The sequence below is a fragment of the Gopherus flavomarginatus genome, chromosome 3, assembly GCF_025201925.1.
Source record: "Gopherus flavomarginatus isolate rGopFla2 chromosome 3, rGopFla2.mat.asm, whole genome shotgun sequence".
In the NCBI taxonomy this organism is placed as follows: Eukaryota; Metazoa; Chordata; order Testudines; family Testudinidae; genus Gopherus; species Gopherus flavomarginatus.
This window is the reverse complement of record NC_066619.1, coordinates 22,161,817-22,181,858: the sequence shown is the minus strand read 5'-3', so window position 1 is coordinate 22,181,858 and position 20,042 is coordinate 22,161,817. Positions and strand designations below refer to the sequence as shown.

The 20,042-nt window shown below is 41.8% G+C and overlaps 1 protein-coding gene across 12 annotated transcripts in view; it reads right to left on the bottom strand.

The window, feature by feature from the left end:
* Nucleotides 1-20,042, bottom strand: part of NEDD4L (NEDD4 like E3 ubiquitin protein ligase) — a 359,045-nt gene that overhangs the window by 97,636 nt on the left and 241,367 nt on the right. For all 12 annotated transcript variants that reach the window (XM_050944652.1, XM_050944654.1, XM_050944655.1 and 9 more), the window contains 3 exons: nucleotides 14,426-14,476; nucleotides 1,184-1,245; nucleotides 970-1,072 (listed from right to left, as the gene is read on the bottom strand). In XM_050944652.1, the coding sequence (XP_050800609.1) occupies nucleotides 970-1,072; nucleotides 1,184-1,245; nucleotides 14,426-14,476 (216 nt within the window). The remainder of the gene's footprint in view (nucleotides 1-969; nucleotides 1,073-1,183; nucleotides 1,246-14,425; nucleotides 14,477-20,042) is intronic.

Sequence of the window (20,042 nt, the reverse complement as noted above, 5' to 3'; positions counted from 1 at the left end):
CCACTGGTCAATAGGTTACTTATGGATGGTTTTTATAAACCTTCTACTGATATCCTTTAACCATGCATGAGATGTATGACTTATGTCTGTACATACATATATGGCATCTATTAATCATTTATTAATCCTTATAAAATGATTTATGAAGGTAACTAATATTTAAAAAAAAGTGACCTCAAAATTAGACCAAGGGAACAAACAGTCTAGCAAAGCGAGGTAAAGATACACACTCTTAAAAAGGAAAGGCAAGAGGAGTGAAGGAATGAATGAAAAAGAATAAAAATCAAAGAGAACATAGTAAGTTCATTTAAAAATTATTTGTAATAGAAAGATTAACACTAAAATGATACAACAAACAAAAACATGCTTTCATCATGAAAATATGGCTGTGGAAAAAGTTCCTTTTTGGTGGAAAATAGAGCAAAAACTTAATTAAATGGGTTGGCATAAAAACGGATCAGGCAAAAATAAACAAACATAGCACTTAATGAAAATTCAGTGGAGGAGGGTTTTTTGAGGGGGAGTGGGTGACGGGGGTTAGGAGGGTAGGGCAGGGGGTGCCAGCTAGTGCATCTTGCTGGGCACTAAAGGAAAAAAACTGCCAGGTTCAAAAAGACACAAATATAATAAGCTGAGACAGACTTCATTTGTCTAATCAAGATAAAATCTTATAATTAAGTAGGTTCTTTGGAGGAAGGAGTCTTAAACGTATTATTTTTTCTGATGACAGCAAAATGTACAATAATGGCCTTGACTTGAAATGGCTCATGACAAAGGCAGATGAGGCTAAATAACCCAGTAGACAACAGTAATTTCCTCTAGTCCATTTCTTCGAAAATCATCATTTACTCTTCCTCCATGTACTACAGGATGGCATTCTGTTGAGTTTATGCCTGGTCTTTAATGAGCCCAAAAACTTCAACATGGGACTGGGGGAAAATAATAAGGGAAATAAGTGGAATTTCTTACCTCAGATTCCTCTCTTTGTTCAGTAGTTTCTTCCTCTTGACCTCCATTTTTTGGCATATAGGCCATTTTCAGTCTCAAGAAACCCTTTACTCGAGATTTGTGGCTAAAGAACAAGAAAATATTAAAAAAGAAGATTAATCAGGCAGTACTCTTTTAATAAAGAAATGATACTTTATTTTTAAACAGAATTTTTGTTGTATACAAAACACCTTACCTTCTTGGTCTGAGAAGGAAATCCTTAAATGTGTATGGCCGTTCCATGGTTGGGTCTTCTGTCTAAAGTCATAGAAAAAAAATAAAATTGAAGTGCTGACTCTTAAGAATACACAAATATACGCTACATTTGTTATAAGGCTTTACTAAAAACACTTGAAAAACATGTTTGAATAAATTAAAGTCAAAGGAAGCGCTTGTCTACCAATAAGAGGTGATATTTATAGGTGTTGCATATTACTGAATAATACGCCCACTAGATGTCGCTATAAACACAAGCAGTAAGTTGAACCAGCCATCATTTACGCACAAGAACTCCTCACTTAACATTGTAGTTATGTTCCTGAAAAATGTGACTTTAAGCGAAATGTTAAGTGAATCCAATTTCCCCATAAGAATTAATGTAAATGATGGGGTTAGGTTCCAGGGAAAATATATATACACACACACACACACACACACACACACACACACACACACACACACACACACACACACACACACACACACACACAGAGTATAAGTTTTAAACAAACAATTTAATACTGGTACACAGTGATGATGACTGTGAAGCTTGGTTGAGGTGGAGGACTCAGAGGTGGGATATTTCCCAGGAAATGCCTTACTGCTAAATGATGAACTAGCAGTTTGCTGAGCCCTCAACGGTTCACAGTCTCACTCTACAAGGCAGCAGGAATGGAGGGAGGGGACACAGCATCGCAGACAGAGACAGACACACACACCACGTGAGAGAGAGAGAGATGCGCATTTCCCCTTTAAGTACGCTGATCCTACGCTTAAGTACACCATCTTGTTAATTAGATCAGCTTGCTGAGACCACAGCTGCTGCCAGCAAGCTCCCTCTGTCCTGACCCCTGTTGTGTGTCCCCCTGCTCTATGGAAGATGGGATAAGCGGGGTGCAGGAGCAGAGGGGAGGGGAACACCCTGACATTAGCCCCCCCCTTTTCCTCCCCTTCCCTCGCACAGTGAGCAGGAGTCTCGGGGAGCAGCTCCAAGCCAGGGGACAGGAGTAGCACATGACAGTGGGGGAAGGGACAGCTAAACTGCGGGCAACTGACAGCCTGCTGGGCAAGTGCTGCACAGGGAACTTATGGGAGCGGGGAGCTGATACGGGGGCTGCTGGTCCACCCTGGTTCCAAGCCCCCACCAGCTCGTTGCAACGGGCTGCTCTTCCTGCAAGCAGTGGACAAAGCAGGCGGGTGCCAAACGATGTTTGAAAGGAGCATTGCACAGCTTTAAACGAGCATGTTCCCTATTGATCAGCAATATAACAACGAAAAAACGTTAACTGTGATGACTTTAAGTGAGGCGTTACTGTACACTATTGAAATATTTACAAATCAGTGAAGAGAGGAAGAAAAAAAAGCAGACTAAAACAAGTCACTATAACTTGCTCCAGCCACCTAACAGTAATGTTTGAAAATTACAGAGCACTGTGCTCTGATTTCACCCAGAAGGAGCTGCATGAATATATGAATAACATTTCTTACTCATTTGAAGAAGGTTAATGAAACACTATTGAGCTATAAAATTAGCTTTCATTTCAGGATTTTGCAGCACATCACAAAGACATCTAAGTCTCCCAACAAATTCGCAAGACAGCTAAGTAACATTAGGCACAGAGGTTAGATTATCTAATGTGTAATGTTACCAATTCTCCTAATTTTATCATGAGTATCATGATATTTGGTGGTTTTCTTAAAGCTGTAGCTCTTGGAGTCTTTTGCTTACATGAGAATCTCATCTTTCACTTAACACTCTCCCCACCCCATCTCATCCCCATTCTAGCCTATAAAGTTGTGGAAAAGCTTGGGAACATGAACCTTAAGACTCAAAACCCAGAAGTCAAATGAGAACCAAAAATTGTTTTTTTAAAAACTTATGAATATTTGAGGCCCAATTCAAGATTTTTGTACACTTGGGGTTGTCAATTCTGGAATTGTACACTAGTTGTCTGCTCACACAAATCTGATTTCCAGGAGGTGCTAGGTACCCAAAACTCCATTTGAAGACCATAAGAACTCCAAGTCCTCAGCATCTCCGAAAATCAGAAGGGTATTGTAGTGAGGTAGAATGGCCTCCCTCTGGACCGGAGAACAAGGGAGCACTACACTCCCTTTGGTGGGCAGAGCCAAACCCATCCCACCCCCCTCGCTGGAAGCACCAGGGAAAGGCAGGAAGTATAAAAGGAAGCCTCTGAAACTCAGCTGGGCCGGAGCCAGCGGAGGAGACACACCTCTGCCTTGCTGCGGCACCCAGGAGCGGAGCCTGCTCCCTGCCGTGCCCTGACCCCAGAGGAGACGAACGCAGACGAGGAGTTGCTGGGACTGCCACTGGCTGTATACTCCGAGGAGCCCAAGAACCTCTGGAAGATAGAGGTACCAGATCCCGGGGAGGTAGGCAGTAGCTGAAGAGCAGCCAACGACAGGCCGGCTACAGGGCTGACCGTGTCTCAGTCAGCGTGTTGCGGCTGGATCCCTGCTGACTAAGTGGCAGACTACTCTGCCACTGTTAGGGCCCTGGGCTGAGATGCGGTGAAGCAAGGCAGGCTTGCGTGTCCCTGACACCCCAACCCTGGGGTGGCCGACTCTCCACCTTAGGCCACGAGGCCTGTGCTCCGTGAACCCCCCTCTAGCATCCTAGACTGCCAGTGGGCAAACCCGTTTCAGGGCCCCTAGACTGTGAGGGCGCTCCCCCTTACCTGAACCCCAAGACTGTGTGTGTTTGTTGGCTGCCTGAGCTCCAAGCTTAGGCTAAAGCCTGCTCCCTGCTCTGCCCTGCCAACAGGCCGGCTCCAGGCACCAGCGCAGGAAGCAGGTGCTTGGGGTGGCACATCCGCGTCTTCGGCGGCAATGCAGTGGCGGGTCCCTCAGTCCCTCTCAGTAGGAAGGACTGGCCACCGAATTCCTGAAGAATGAAGCAGCGTGGTGGACCTGCCGCCAAAGTGCCCCCAATCATGGCTTTTTTTCCCCTTCCTCGCCGCTTGGGGCAGCAAAAAAGCTGGAGCCGGCTCTGCCTGCCAAAGGGCCAGAGCTAATTGACTGCATTTGTTTACTGTCTGCCTGAGCCCAGGCTAAAGCCTGCCCCCTGCTCTGCTCCGCCCAAAGGGCTAGATCTCATTGACTTGGTGTATTTGCTGGCTGCCTGGGCTGGGAGTCTTAGGCTACAGCCTACCACCAGCCCAGCCTGAGGGCTAGGGCCCTAGACTGTTAAGTGTTGTCAACCCCACTGAGGGGCTACAAGCTAGAAACTATGCCGGGTGCTGTCCGCCCAGGGGCAAGAGCCCCAGACTGCTGTCTGCTTGCTTCTGTCAAACAGGCCCAGAGCTCTAGATTGTTTATGGCTAGCCCTCCCCCCCACCCCGATGCGACCCGAGCCTAAGGACTGAACCCGAACAGAATGAGGCAGGGTGGCCTTCCTTCCCACTGGAGAACGAGGGAGCATTACAGGTATCTCCAACTGGGCATTCCACATTAATGGACACTTCTGAAAACACTGGCTCAACTGATTTGTCCATAGTCATTATAGAACCATGAGGCTGGAAAGCAGAACCAGGAGCACTGATTACCATCATTAGCCATCCTCCTTTCCAAATTACTGTAAATTCAATGTTTTGTGTGTTTGCATAAAAAGTGAAAAGCGAAAAGTCAATAATCAATATTCAAAGATTTAAAGAACTCCACATTCATTCCTTCAGGGTTTATAATTAAAGTACCATGCAGTTTTTTCAGCTGAAAAGTCCTTTCCTGCATTCTGTTTCCACTAAATTCCTATAAGAGAGATATTTCATTCTTTTAAAGAAGATAGAGTTAATAAGTGGACAGTATCCTAAAATATGTATAGAGATGAGATGAATCACTTCTTTCTTCTATAATGTTTTACCACTCTGAGTGCTGTGCAGAACGTATACAGTAAGTCCTGAATTCTGCTTTATTAGCTCCAGCATGTAGAAGGCAAAGTTGAAGTACAGAAAAGTCCAAAGACTTGCCAAACAAGTCAACAGAACAAACAGGACAAAAACTTAGTAAAGTTTCAGAGCTCTTTGATTATGATGCTTTTCAGCAATAAAAGAAACAATGAGAAAAAATTGATAATCATTTCATCTGTCAAAATAATTTTCTATTTGGTTCCTTTAGCACCAAAATACTACTGTTACCTTATTACGAGGAATGTGGATAACTCACAATTACAGAGCCTGGAATCTTAGCCATGCACAGGGGAACTGTGTTGAGACATTTTACTGATTGTGGAGAGAGAACTGGGAGCAGTTAATGCCTTTTCAAACTAACTTACACAATATGTGCCTCTACGTCAGCTCTTCCTCTTTATTTTTCATTTTAATTTTGGCTAACGCACGACTAAAAATGAATGTAAAAATAGTATGTGATTGTTCACACCATATGTGTTCTGTAGTATCTTGTATGACATTACACTACATATTACAGTAGTGGGGCTTATCACATCTAAATTGTAGATTGCCATACACATCTATAAAGGACAACCTTTGCCCACACATTACAGAACATGTGCTGTTGGGTCTATCAGAATACATGGTCATCCAACAACTTTACAACTTACACCATACTCCTCCAACTACTTAATATACAAGCAGCCAATAACAGTGTTATCACTCAAGCAGACCTCACCATTAAAAAATTATGAGCTCGGAATGAATATGTGCAATCTCTCAACATGCAACACACACATCCCTCTCCCGCTAAATATGAATATTAAAAATAGATATCGGACCCCATTCCTATAATACATAGCATAGGAATTAGTTCTGATTTGTCCATATATAAGGGATCTCTTATACTACTATTATTTCTGTTGTCATGTACATATTTGTCACTTCCATGCAATACTATGTTCATACATTGAAATAAAAACTAACTGAAAACTATACCCTCATATATGATGTAAGTTAATACAAGGATAAGGTATATAGTTTTTATTAAATCCAAAAGTATGTTCAAATAATGTTAGGATTGCAACCAAGAAATTAAAACATTACTATATCAGTTAAACATATCTTAAGATATAAAATACAGAGTTACTTTTGCTTTATTTACAAACATTAATGGATAGAAAGTCTACCAAAAATGGAGCAAGGATTTATTTATAAACATTTATTTATGTATAAAATATTTTTTTTGGTGGGATCCAAGCTTTCTGTGCCCTGGGCTCAAAATTTTTACATTTTCACTTGTAGACAATTTAAAATAGGTGGCAGAATATCAGGAGCATAAAAAGGCAAAAAAAAAAAAAAAAAGTAAAAGAAAAATTGTTTTGGGCATAAATATATATTGGAAAAAAACAAACCTGGATTTTTTGTAACCAATAAATGGTGATAAGTAGGCAGTCATATTGATCCAACTGGAATGGCTTCACCTATGAAGTAAATATTTAAATAATCCATTCCCCTGCCACTCCAAAACTTTTACTGTGTGCAAGACAGTGCAGCTTAGAAATATATTTAAAAACTGCATTATATAGTGAATAGGACAACAAGATCTGCATGACAAACACATTTAACTCACATATTAAAGAAAGATAGCTTCTTCAATGTGCAGAGTCCTGACCAAGAGAGGATGTGAGCTACCAAAAAGACCATGAGTTGTTTACATCTCCAGTCCTATCGCTGGATTGGGAGATTGGGTCAAGCTCTGAGCTGCACAATTTGTAAGGAAAGTAGGGCATTCTGTGGCCTGCCACTTTGCTAGTTCTCTAGGCTGGTCCTGAGCAAAAGGCCTGGTAACACTATAGCGCTAGTAGTGGGTAGCCACTTTTCATAGTTTTAAATTTCAGCCCTTTGACGTTTTCCCTTGCTGTATCCCTCCTCCATGACATAGCACAATATCTCCAGCATTTTTGAGGTGTAATTGCTCCAAAGGAAGCTACTGAAATTGGTAGGATTGGCCCTCCAGAAAACCTAAGGCAAAAGAGGTCCAGCCACAGCAAACCTCAAAGCTAAAAAGAGGTCTGCGGCAACACTTAGCAAGTTAGAAAGCTCCTGTGAGAGAGTCCTCACTTGCATTTATCTACAAGAACCAAGTTTCCTTGAGAAGGAAGACTTTCATCCCACATCAGTGAGTGGCAGAATGCAGAGTGTGTGTGTGTTAGGATGTTTTAGATTGCACAACTAGCATAGACTTCATATTATTATTCACAATTTCTAAAATAGATTCACTGCATCATAGAAATGTAGGACTGGAAGGGACCTCAATATGTCATCTGGTCCAATCCCCTGCACTGAGGCAGGACTAAGTATTATCTAGACCATCCTCTATTATCCTGACAGGTGTTTGTCTAACACACTCTTAAAAACCTCCAATGATGGAAATTCCACAACTTTCCTTGGTAATTTGTTCTAGTGCTCAAGTACAGTTACTGTTAGGAAGTTTCTCCTAATGTCTAACCTAAATCTCCCTTGCTGCAATTTAAGCCCATTGCTTCTTGTCCTGTCCCCAGGGGTTAAGGAGAACAATTTATCACCCTCCTCTTTAAAACAAACTTTTCCAAACTTGAGGACAGTTATGCCCCTACTCAGTCTTCTCTTCTCAAGACTATACAAACACAATTTTTTCAATCTTTTCTCATAGTTCATGTTTTCTAGATCTTTAATCATTTTTGCTCCTCTCCTCTTGACTTTCTCTAACTTGTCCACATCTTTCCCAAAGTGTGATACCCAGAACTGGACACAATATTCTAGCTAGGTCTTGTCAGTGCTGAGCAGGGTGGAAGAATAACTTCTTTTGTCTTGCTTACAACACTCCTGCTAATACATGTCAGAATTACATTCATTTTTTTGCAACAGTATTACTAGGGTGACCAGATGTCCCGATTTTATAGGGACAGTCCTGATATTTGGGGCTTTTTTTTTTTTTTTTTTAAATATGGGCTCCTATTACCCCCCACCCCGTCCCATTTTTTCACAATTGCTATTTAGTCACCCTAAGTCATACAACAGTAATATTGCATACTAAATGATACTCAATATCATTACTAAATTTGCATTATTACTACAGTGTTATCTGGATAGACATTCCCTTCAATAATGCAAAACAGTAAAAGAATTTATTTTAGGGTATGTCTACATCTACAATTTTGCAGTGCTGGTTGTTACAGCTGTATTAGTACAGCTGTATAGGGCCAGCGCTGCAGAGTGGCCACACTTACAGCAACCAGCGCTGCAAGTGGTGTTAGATGTGGCCACACTGCAGCGCTGTTGGGCGGCTTCAAGGGGGGTTCGGGGAACGCGAGAGCAAACCGCAGGGAAGGAGACCTGCTTGCTCGGGGTTCGGGGAACGCGAGAGCAAACCGGGGAAGGAGACCAGCTTCGCCGCGGTTTGCTCTCGCGTTCCCCGAACCCCCCTGCAAACCGCAGGGAAGACCTGCTTGCTCGGGGGTTCGGGGAACGCGAGAGCAAACCGGGGAAGGAGACCAGCTTCGCCGCGGTTTGCGCTCGCGTTCCCCGAACCACCCTGCAAACCGCAGGGAAGGAGACCTGCTTGCTCGGGGTTCGGGGAACGCGAGAGCAAACCGGGGAAGGAGACCAGCTTCGCCGCGGTTTGCTCTCACGTTCCCTGAACCCCCCTGCAAACCGCAGGGAAGGAGACCTGCTTGCTCGGGTTCGGGGAACGCGAGAGCAAACCGGGGAAGGAGACCAGCTTGATTACCAGAGGCTTCCTCAGGTATGCTGGGATACCTGCTTATTCCACGGAGGTCAAGAAAAGCGCTGGTAAGTGTCTACACTTGATTACCAGCGCTGGATCACCAGTGCTGGATCCTCTACACCCGAGACAAAACGGGAGTACGGCCAGCGCTGCAAACAGGGAGTTGCAGCGCTGGTGATGCCCTGCAGATGTGTACACCTCCTAAGTTGCAGCGCTGTAACCCCCTCACCAGCGCTGCAACTTTGTGATGTAGACAAGCCCTTAGTCACATTTGCTACAGTCAAAGGTCAATCATTAAAAAAATTACATTTTTAAAGTAGAATTTTCATTAACTTGATTGCCTTATTTACTCCTTTCTACATGTAATGTCTGTAGAAGACTCACTATTAGCTTCTGCGGAGTTCTTCTGTAACAGAAAATAGTCACAAAGGACCTGTCACCCCGAAAGAACCCCAGCTAGATGAATGGGGGCTTCTTAAAAAGCCTCCAGCTACTGTTCAGCAGCTTGTCATACAGTGGTGTAAACCGGGTGTTCCAGGTCTGATTTGGAAGACTCATATCTGCTCATCACCACCAATAGCAAAAAGACACACAGCACTAAGTATTTCTACAAAGGAACCTCCCTACCCTTCTCTGAAGCAATCTAATTTATTAACTCATCCCAGTTTATCTGCCTTGCTTCCTAGTTCTCCATAGAAATAACTGCCAGGTTGCTTAACCTTTCCTGTCTCATGGACATTCCTAGCTAGGACTTGATTAATTTGAGTTTGCTTTCATTAGCAGCCATGGTTACAGGAAGACAGTAAAATATATGCAGTGCTGTTTCCATGTTAGGGAAACTCACACCGAAAGACCTTTCATGTATATAGCTAAGGAGATCAATGGGTACCTTTGTTTCTAAGTCATCCTTAAAGATTAATTTGCAAAAACTGGCAAAGAGCTCAATCTTGTTTTCAAAACTCTCAGACTTTAAATCCTCTGGGCAGATGCTTGCTAAGTTTCAAGCGCGCCTCTATAGGTTTTCGGTGCTGAGACTTAGTTTCCTGCTCATCAAAAAAGCAAACCTTTCTGACTTCATCATACGTAGGCACACTATCCTCCAATTGTGTTAATATTGTGTCTAAGACGGGTTTTGAAATTTTTTTTCAGACTCTGATGATCTTTTGTCCTTTGCAAGTTCACCTGGCATTATTTTTCTCTTTTGACGTTATTTTTCTTTGGGCTGCATGGATATTCCTAACATTTCAATCTGCGAAGCAGGAGCTTTCTTACGAACCCAAAAAAGCCCACAATTCTGACAAAGCATCTTGAAGGCCGCTAAGTAAACTGCAAGCCATTTGAATGTCAAGATACAGACTCAAATTTGTTGCTCATAATGTTAATTTTTGATGAGATAGTATATCTTGTCTCTTCCAAAACAACAATTGAAAGCTCTGGTTTGCAAGCTATCATCTGCCAACTTAAGTTCTAGTGTAAGATTGCGTGAAGCCATGATCGTGTCTAAAAAGCATCAAAAACACCCTCAACCTGTTTTTTAGTGGTTGGATTCCCTCTGCCTTTGCTGACCATCTTGCCATGTTTTGGAATTTTTCATGCTAATATGCTTTTTCAACATAGCCCACAGAAGCAGAAAATAAGCTACACAATCTCTGAACAATTCCAACTTGAGGAACAATCATTGAAGCAGCTTCTCCCACAGTTTCAGTGAATGGGAAGCACATGGGACAAAAGACGTGCTGATTTACTTGCTGAATTTGATTTTCAACACTGTTGTATGCTGCAGCCACGTTAGCTCTGTGTCACAGCTGTAGCCCTTGCAATCAGCCATAACTAAACAGTTTTCCTCCCCAGCTTCTCTAATATCCACACCAGTACAGGGAAGAGTATCTACAAAGCTCTCAACAACCTTCACTCCGTTTTCAGAGCTTCTACGTACCGTAACACCTGATATATTTGTTTCATTCAGAAGAGATCTGGAGTGCAAACGAACATAACAGAGAAATATTTAGTTATCCTAACCTCATCAAAAATAGTCTGCCATATCTTTCTTGCGATCCTATCTATAAATTTATTTTGAATCTGGTGTGATAAGTACTTCACTTTTGCAGTACTGGTTTTAGTAGCTTCCACATGATCTCGCAACACACTATCATACCTTGCAAGCATTTCAAGTAAACTCCAAAAGTTAGCACTATGAGGACTGTTTAATTTCTCATCTCTCAATCCTAAGTAAAGCAAAAGATGATGTAAAATATGGCACCACATGATCTTCTGCACTTATAGCAGGTTTGTATACCTTTCTCAATTGTGAGAACCTTTTCCAATCATTCTGCAAATTCCATCCAGTGAGTGGTTGCCTCCATGTATTTCTTTGTACATTTGTATTGGCAAATTTGTACACTAAAGTGGAAAAAGTTTGTGAATGCAGTTTTATGAAAGGAAGATGATGAATTTGGCTGGAAAAGCAAAGAAGCAAAACAGAACGACGTGGCAAGACTAACTGTACATGAATCAAGATCAGTGGTGTAATTTCCCATCAGGTGTTTGATAAAGAACCACGATTTTAATACTTGCCTTCTTTAGCATTCACTAGGCAAAAAGTCTTCTTGTAAATTAACAATGGGACAGTTTTCTACCAAAACCAGGCCAATAGAATCCATCACTTGGAGCCAAATAGCTGGATCTTTCTTGTCAAAGTCAAAATTCTGCCCCATGCTTTCAATAATCAAACCACGTTCATTGTCCATGTCCATAAGTAGTGGGCAACTTTCTGTGTCTAGAATCAGATACTGTGGCACTCAAACCTGAAACCCAAATGAACATCCTCACTAGCTAAGGAAGGCTCAGAAGTAAAAGCAGCAGAAACATCTTGCACATTTTTCATCTGGAACACAGCTGAACTTTGCACATTTCACGCAATGTTGTAGACTCAAACTTCTCTGATCTTTTTCACGGGCCTGCTGCAGCTTGTGAGCATCACTCTTGTGTTTGCAGATATTCATGTTGGAAATCACAGCTGACCATAAGAATTTACCCATCAAGCTCTTCACAAATTAATTGCAAGGTCTGGATTGACTACGGTAGCTGGTGAAAGATCTAGCTAGTATCTCCGTGAATCTTGGAGCTATAACCTGTGCTTGAAGTGGGGATGGGGGTAGAAGACCCCCCCAATATTTTCTGAACCTCGAGAAGGCTCACTGAGGCCTGCAAAGAGCTTCTACCTCATACAGCTACCCTGACTCCGCTCCACCCTGCCATGGACAGGTACTGCCACTCATTGGCCCACCCAAACAGGGAGTGGGAAATGCCTGCATTCATGGGGAAGCAGAGCAGAGGTAGCAGCTCTGGGCAGGGATGGTGCAGCCCTAGAACCTGGGGAGGGGCCAGGAGATGCTGGAAGGGGCATAGGTCCTCCCACCCTAGCCACCCAGCATCTTATAGGGATAGCCTCTGAGCTGAGCCCAGAAGAGAGGGAATGGGGTGGGGCAGGGAGAAGCAGGAATGGGGGGGCAAAAACAGCAGCTGCAGCACAGACCCCAAGGATTGAGAGCCCCTTCCTCAACTTCCCTGTCACTGTACCCCCACCCCCAGAGAGACTTCACACCCCATCAAATCCCACTGCATCCCAAGCGATGCCAACCCCTCTGAATCTGACTGCACCACCAGGCCCGTGTCCCCACAGAACTCCCCAAATCCTCAAAGTTCCCAGTCCCAGTGAATTTCACTGCATCCCCAACTCCCTATCCGCAGACAGACCTTCCCATATCTGAGAGAATCTCAATCCTACTGAATTTCACAGTGCGCCCAATTCCCGCTGCCCCAACGCCAGGACATCCTACTGCAACCTCATCTCCACAAAAGCCCTCCCCTATTTTGGTGTAGATATCAATGAAGCACTAAATGTGGCCCCCAAATACACCATTTGGGGCATGAAATGGAGAAGCCTGGGGCCCCATAATGGAAGAAACGAGTGAAGTTTAAAAAAAAAAAAATCCCTTTTCAGACCTGGTTGCACTGGAACCATTTTAACTCCCCCTTAACACAGCCCTGTTCTCATTACCGCAGCCTATGGCTACTGCTCTCACTAGGACTGAAGTAGTGCTCAAAACATGCTAGGCATTTTCCAGGCCCCAAATGGTGTATGATCTTAATATAGACAACGCACACATTTATAGGATTAAACACAAGCCTAGGAGTGGTGGAGTTGTGTTAGGTCAGCAATAGAAAGCAAAGTAAAAGCAGTGATTTTTAAGGAAAGGCTTGGAGGAGACTGAGTTTGCTTGGCTCACAGGAAAGAAAATTGTTCCAAACACTGGGGGCAATAGTGTGGAAAGAGACCAGAAGACGATTATAAGAACATTACAGTAGTTAAGTGAGAAATGACCAGACTGGGAGCTAGCATTTCAGTCACCATTTTAAACACAATAGTCGAGGTAGAGCTAAGGAAGAAGCAACAGAAATGGATGACAGCCTGCAGAGTCTCTAGCTACCCTGTTTCCAGGCCCAACACTCCCAAGGAGGAAAATGTCTCCAAGCTGCTGTGACTTGTGGGGCCACCGAACTTTTCCTTAGTTTGTGGTGCCTCACACTCTCCTGATAGCTACTAAAGTTGCTGCTGTAGCAATGGTGGCTGTAAAGAGACGGGATTACACCTTCGGTAGAGAGAAAAGTCTGTGTAACATTTATGTAAAAGTTTCTCACATAAGACCCTGACAAGGAGGAATACAGAATCATAGAAATGTAGCGCTGGAAGGATCATCAAAAGTTTATCTAGTCCAGTGGTAGGCAACCTATGGCACATGTGCTGAAGGCAGAATGTGAGCTGATTTTCAGTGGCACTCACACTGCCCGGGTCCTGGCCACTGGTCCAGGAGGCTCTGCATTTTAATTTAATTTTAAATGAAGCTTCTTAAACATTTTAAAAACTTTACATACAACAATAGTTTAGTTATATATTATAGATTTATAGAAAGAGACCTTCTAAAAACGTTAAAATGCATTATTGGCACGTGAAACCTTACATTAGAGTGAATAAATGAAGACTTGGCACATCACTTCTAATCTAGTCCATCCTCCCAGGCTTACACTTCTAAAGCTTTTTCTAACATCTAACTTAAATTTCCCTGGCTGCAGATTAAGCCCACTGCGCTTCTTGTCCTACCTTCAGTGGACATACAGAACAATTGATCACAACAGCCCTTAACGTATTTGAAGATTTATCAACTCCCTCCACCTCAGTCTTCTTCTCTCAAGACTAAATATGCCCAATATATCTAACCTTTCCTTATAGATCAGGTTTTCTGAGCCTGGCTCTCCTCTGGACTCTGATTTGTCCAGAACTTTCTTAAAACGTGGCATCTAAAACAGTACTCCATGTGACGCCTCACCAATGCCAAGTAGAATGGAATGATTACCGCACGTCTCACACACGACATTCCCGCTAGTACACCCCAGAATGATATTAGCCTTTTTCACAACAGCACCACATTATCGGCTCATATTTAATTTGAGATCCATTATGTATGAGCATATAAACATCTCTTACTGGTAGATGATTAAGTGGCACGTCCACTTGACCCAGGAAGTCGTCTCTAGTCTGTTAATAAAACAGAAAGGAAAAAAATGTTTATTAGTTCATTTTTAAACCAAAAAGAACGGGGGAAATGGCAAACAGAAGTCAGGTCACAGTGGAACCAGAGACAACTCTGTACTAATATTTTACTAAGCCTAGACTCTACCCCACACATGCCAATCATCCCTACTTGGCAGGCACGGTTCCTGGACTTCAGCAAAATATTTATTATATTTCTACTATGTCCCTCCAAAAGGTTCTCGTAGGCCACTGTATACAACTGCACTACTAACAAGTTTTAGCTAATGTTTCCTCTAATAACCTGCTGTCAATGCAACATATCAAAAACTCCCACAAGTGTATTCCCATATACTCCACTGGACTCCTGGCATTGCGCATAGAGTAGACTACATGCATTTAAAAGCTAAACTTAAGTAACTACCCAGTCATGTTTACTTCAAAATTTTATAGCCTCTTAAAGAGCCACATATATAGAGTGCTGCTCCTCTCCAGCTAAGTCAGCCAAACAACCAGTCTGGGTAGATGTGAATGAAATGTAAACAATTGACTCCCATATTAAGAGCTTGCTTATTAATGTTCTACCAAAAGAAAATTAAAATATCACTGTATATATTTTTTAAGAACAAGTGACAGGGTGTTCTCAATGACTGTGAAGTATTTACCTTATGAGATGCAGTGATTCATCATACCTGGAGCCTTTTGATTAAGCTTTCAATCCCCCTTCTGAAGACCCACATTGCATGTTACAGCTGATCTACATGCAGTTTTCGTACCTCTAACTACATCAGTTTAGAAACAGATATAGTTAAAGCACATGGATGCAACATCACCAGTATACAGGTATTAATATCAGCACAGTTTATTTCTGTTGCACATAAAAAGACAAAGGGCTTGTACTGCTTTAACTATATTAGTTTCTAAACAGATGTGGTAAAGAAGTAAAGTCTGCCCTTACTATGATAACTAAGCTGCAATTAGTGGCTCTTGTGAAAACAGCACTGCTCTATAACAGAGACCAAAGCCCTATGGAATCATTTTATTTATGGTGCTTGCAGCCTCAGGCTTTGAATTTACTTTTCAGATCATCCTGATCTCTAGGCAGAGACACGGTTTTATAATCGAATATAACACAGAATAAAAGGGGTTCTGGATTTATATTCTGGCTGAGCCCTCTTTCAAGGCAGATTTTCCCTCTACTTGGATTGAATGATTTATTGTGGATCCCTTGCAGTTCCAACAAGAACCTTGCAAGTCTATACAGCTGATGTACTGAGTGAACAATGGACCACGGTAATATATATTTTTATAGTCTTTGTATGGAATGCTTGACAGAATACTTTTCACCCCAGTGTCTGAAGTTCTGAATTCTTTATTCACATCTCTCTCTACTATTACAAACAAAACTAAAACAATAATTTTGAGTCTTCAAAAATATAAATGTCTTAAAACCAGTGTCAACCTTTCACTCTATTGCCTTGATTGATAGGTTACATCTAAAATAAAATTGTAAACTCTTTGGGGGCAGGGACCACATCTTTCTAACTGTGCTGTAAAACGTTTAGTACAACGATAGCTGAAAAACCAAACATCTCAAATGTCTTCATTAGCATAATGATGACATACAATAAAGAAAATGCTATGATTCAATAGCAACCATCTCCTTCCAGGACAGAAACTTTGCTACATTGACAGTGGAACTGTTTGGATTCCTTTACTGGGGGACACTTGCAACTGATAGTTTAACAAGTACTAAGCACCTATGCTGCTTATTGCACCAATAGAGGGGAAGATGTTTTCCAGCAGAAGTTGTCCCATCAACTTGCATTCATAATAATTATAATGTCAGTGTTAGTGACCTGCAATATGAATGCAATTCATTTTAATATTATACTACTATTAAAAATGCAAAACAAGGACAACTGATCTCAAAAAAGCAACATTACAATAAGCATAAGAAAAACAATGCTGAATTTCCTGCCCCCTTCCTTTTTTTTTTATTTTAATTTTAAGGCAGTTAGTGCACCCTCAAATCCTTCTACGTGCTCAATATGTTTTCATTATTCTAATATTAGAGAGTGATTATGCAGTCAGAACAGAGAAAGTAAAGAACAAAATATATCTTCACATTAAAAATACAGTGTGTCAGCACCAAATAAAGTATTTCATGACTGACTGGATAGCATGGAGAATTAGATTATGAAATAAGCTAAATAACCGCGGTACTCTCACTTCTTTGATAGATGAAAACAGAATTGATGAGCTGGTTGAGAGAGATTTTAGTGTCCTATTACCATTCTGCAGAGCCAGCTCATCCTCTGGAATACATGCATTTAGCTTTATTACTGTACTGTACACAAAACGGCATCTCTAAATTCAGATTTTTGGAACCTCCTACCACCCCTGTTGCTGTACTTTTAAAAAAGCCCACAACAAAGTTATCCATGGCTCTTTTGGCATCTTACATGTATTAATGAACCTACAAGCTTACTGCACAGAATTTAAATATTCCTGTTCTACATGTAATTTCCAACACAGATGATGACAGAACAGCTCTGAGCTAAAATTAAAACCATAAAGCTCTCCATTTCTGTTTACATTGTGCACGTCAAGGACAACACTTGCATAGTGAAAGTAAAGATGATTATAAAAATAAACTGGAAAAATCAAGTTAGATAGAATGTCAATAGTTTGTCAAGGATAAAGCCAACTGGCCTAAACAGGTGCTCTACAAGAAACTATTGGATGTGCTGATTTAACAGAGCAAGGTTTCAAAACATGGCAGTGCTGCCAAAACCCATGAAGTCATATAAACAGACTATCTGAGTGAATGTGCAATTTTAACAAGTTAGGATAACCCTAATACATATTAAAAAGCAGCATACTTCAGTGGCAAGATAGTATGGTTCAGTGGGCAGGACAGAGGACAACTAAATGAGGAGACTTGGATTCTATTTCTAGTTCTGCTACTGACTTGTGTAACTTTGGACAAATAATTAGCATTTCTGCAGCTGTTTCCCACTGCTTTTCTAAGTCATTTTGTGCTCCACAGATGTGAAGTGCTGCTAAATATGTTTTCCACTGTGAAGTGAACATATAAAACTTTCACTTGTATTAAACTATTCATGTAGTGCGTTAGAGAAATTTAATATAAATTAAATTGATCTTTAAATACTTCAATGCAATTGTTAGAAATACTCACTTTAGAGCCCGTTCTATTTAAAAGAGCAAACTCAAATAGTTCTTTGAAGTTGCACTACTACAATGTATGCATCACATAGCAGATTAAATCACATTAACCTAGCTGAAAGCATTTCTGTTGTGCAGTCCATCAAAAGAATATCAAATGTTAATGAACTGAGCCTCTCAACACTCAGGAGTATTACACCTATTTTTACTAAGGGAAACTGAGGCAGGTTGAATTTCTTGCAAGGAGCGTCAGGGATAGAAAAGAGATTACCTTGCTCCAAGTTCTATGCCATAATTACAAGACCAGCATTCCTCTTCTAGGTGCATCATACAGAACATAATGAAAACATCTTTTAATAAAAGACTAATCAACCCAAGTGAAAGTGATGCTTATTATGACTCTACACTGAATCAACATAACCTCGCTCTCTAAGTATTGACATCTCATGTGGTTATTTTTAAGGTGGTAAAATGCTCCCAATTTACCTCCTCAGTTATTGCTTTATATCATCTGCCTTACTAAAATCACACATCCCCCACTCCCTCCCAATTCCCAAAATGCTACATTCATATCTTTAAGTCTCTTAATCCTGAGACACTACAAACTTCTTCATCTTGAAGTACAGTAATAGAAACCACACAAAAATAAAGAGCAAGAGAGACCGACCCACAATGAGATTACATTTGCTGTGTAGTAATAAAGGTGGAGAATGGATGGACAAATTGGATAGTTCAAAGCAGCAAAAATAAACCCATCAATAATTACTGTAATCATACATGCTCTACTACTAAGAAATCCAGAGGATAAAGGAAACCTTTTCAAGGTCTTACAGAAAGGTTCACATTATTTGTTTGATCTTTGCTATACTCAGTGATGTTTTCAAGATGAAAAATCAAAAGAACGTGTGGCCACTGGGTAACATTCAGACTATAGAATATGCATTGTGGTCAAACTAACCATTAAATTCCTGTAGCTTAAAAAAGCGACTTATAATTTGTGCAATGGCTTCAAAGTGCTCTTTCACTATCAGTTTACAGATACAGGGTTTGTCACGGCAAGCTGAGGTGTGAATCTACCACATTAGTGGGCCACATGGGACCTCACTGATGTGCACTAACAGTTTGTTAGTGGACAATATCTACTCTTGTTTCAAAGCAGGGCAGCTAAAAGTTCATTAACAAACTGTTAGTGCATGCCAGCAGGTCCCACACAGACTGCTAGTGCATGGCAGGCTAGAGTCACATCTCAGCTTGCCACAAACTAAATGTTAGGTAAGCCCACAGTATTTTAGGTGCCAGAGAGAGAGAAGCATATGAGAAGTTAACCATGTTAGAGAAAATGAGAGGAGTCGGCTTTGAGAATGAAAAGAAAATGTTCCAAGCAGGGGCGGCTCTAGGCACCACCTAAACAAGAAAGTGCTTGGGGTGGCAAAACATATGGGGCAGCATAATGCTGGGACCCCGGCTCAAACCTGAGGCAGCGTCCTGGGCTGGATCCTGACCTCCCTAGGGGGCGGTAACCAACCTGTTGTTCTGCCACCAGGGTGCGGAGGGGCAGGGAGCTGGCTAAGTGGGGAGCGTGTCCCTGCCGCTCTCCCGCGGGCAGCGGCAACTCCCCCTTCAGGCAGGAGCTGGTAGCACAGCCCTGCCCCAGCTGCAGAGGACGGGAGGAACATGGGGCCTGGGTGGGCCGCTGCCCCGGGAGGTGGGGGGCAGCTATTGTCCATACACTTCCCAAACCAATTCTGAAGAAAACACTGAATATTCTAACTACTTCCTTATTAACTAGCCAACTTACTGACACAGTACCTTCAACAGTGTTTTCACACCATTCAATGGATTCAACCACATGGGTTGTTCCGATTCCACTGTAGTTCCCTGGAACATACCTACAGAACACATATTCTGAGCTGTACCATGTTTCTCACGTACAGGTGGAATCCACATACATACTGCAGCTCAGATTTACAATTGATCTGATTTGTAAATTGTTCTTTATGATAATGTTGTTGTTTATATGACAATTTATTCACTTACGAGCTCAAGATTAGATTATTCTCTTCTATGGAGAAAAAACGAAAAACAAGGCAGAGGAGTTGGGTAAGTGATACAGGTTGGAGGGACAAAGGTAGAGATGGAGGCAAGACTGCAAATCCAACTGATCCCTGGGATCAGGCAATCAATCCTACAGACCCACATAACTGCATAGAAGGCTGACCCTCTCATTCAGGAACTGTATTGTTTCCGAATTTCTTTCTGCAGCTATGCAGTAGCAGGAGGCACGTAAGGGAACCATGGAAGTATGTGCTACTTCAAACTGACATCTAATTGGAAATCTGTAGGCTCAGCAGGAAAAACTCTCCCAATTTACTCCCTTTCAATC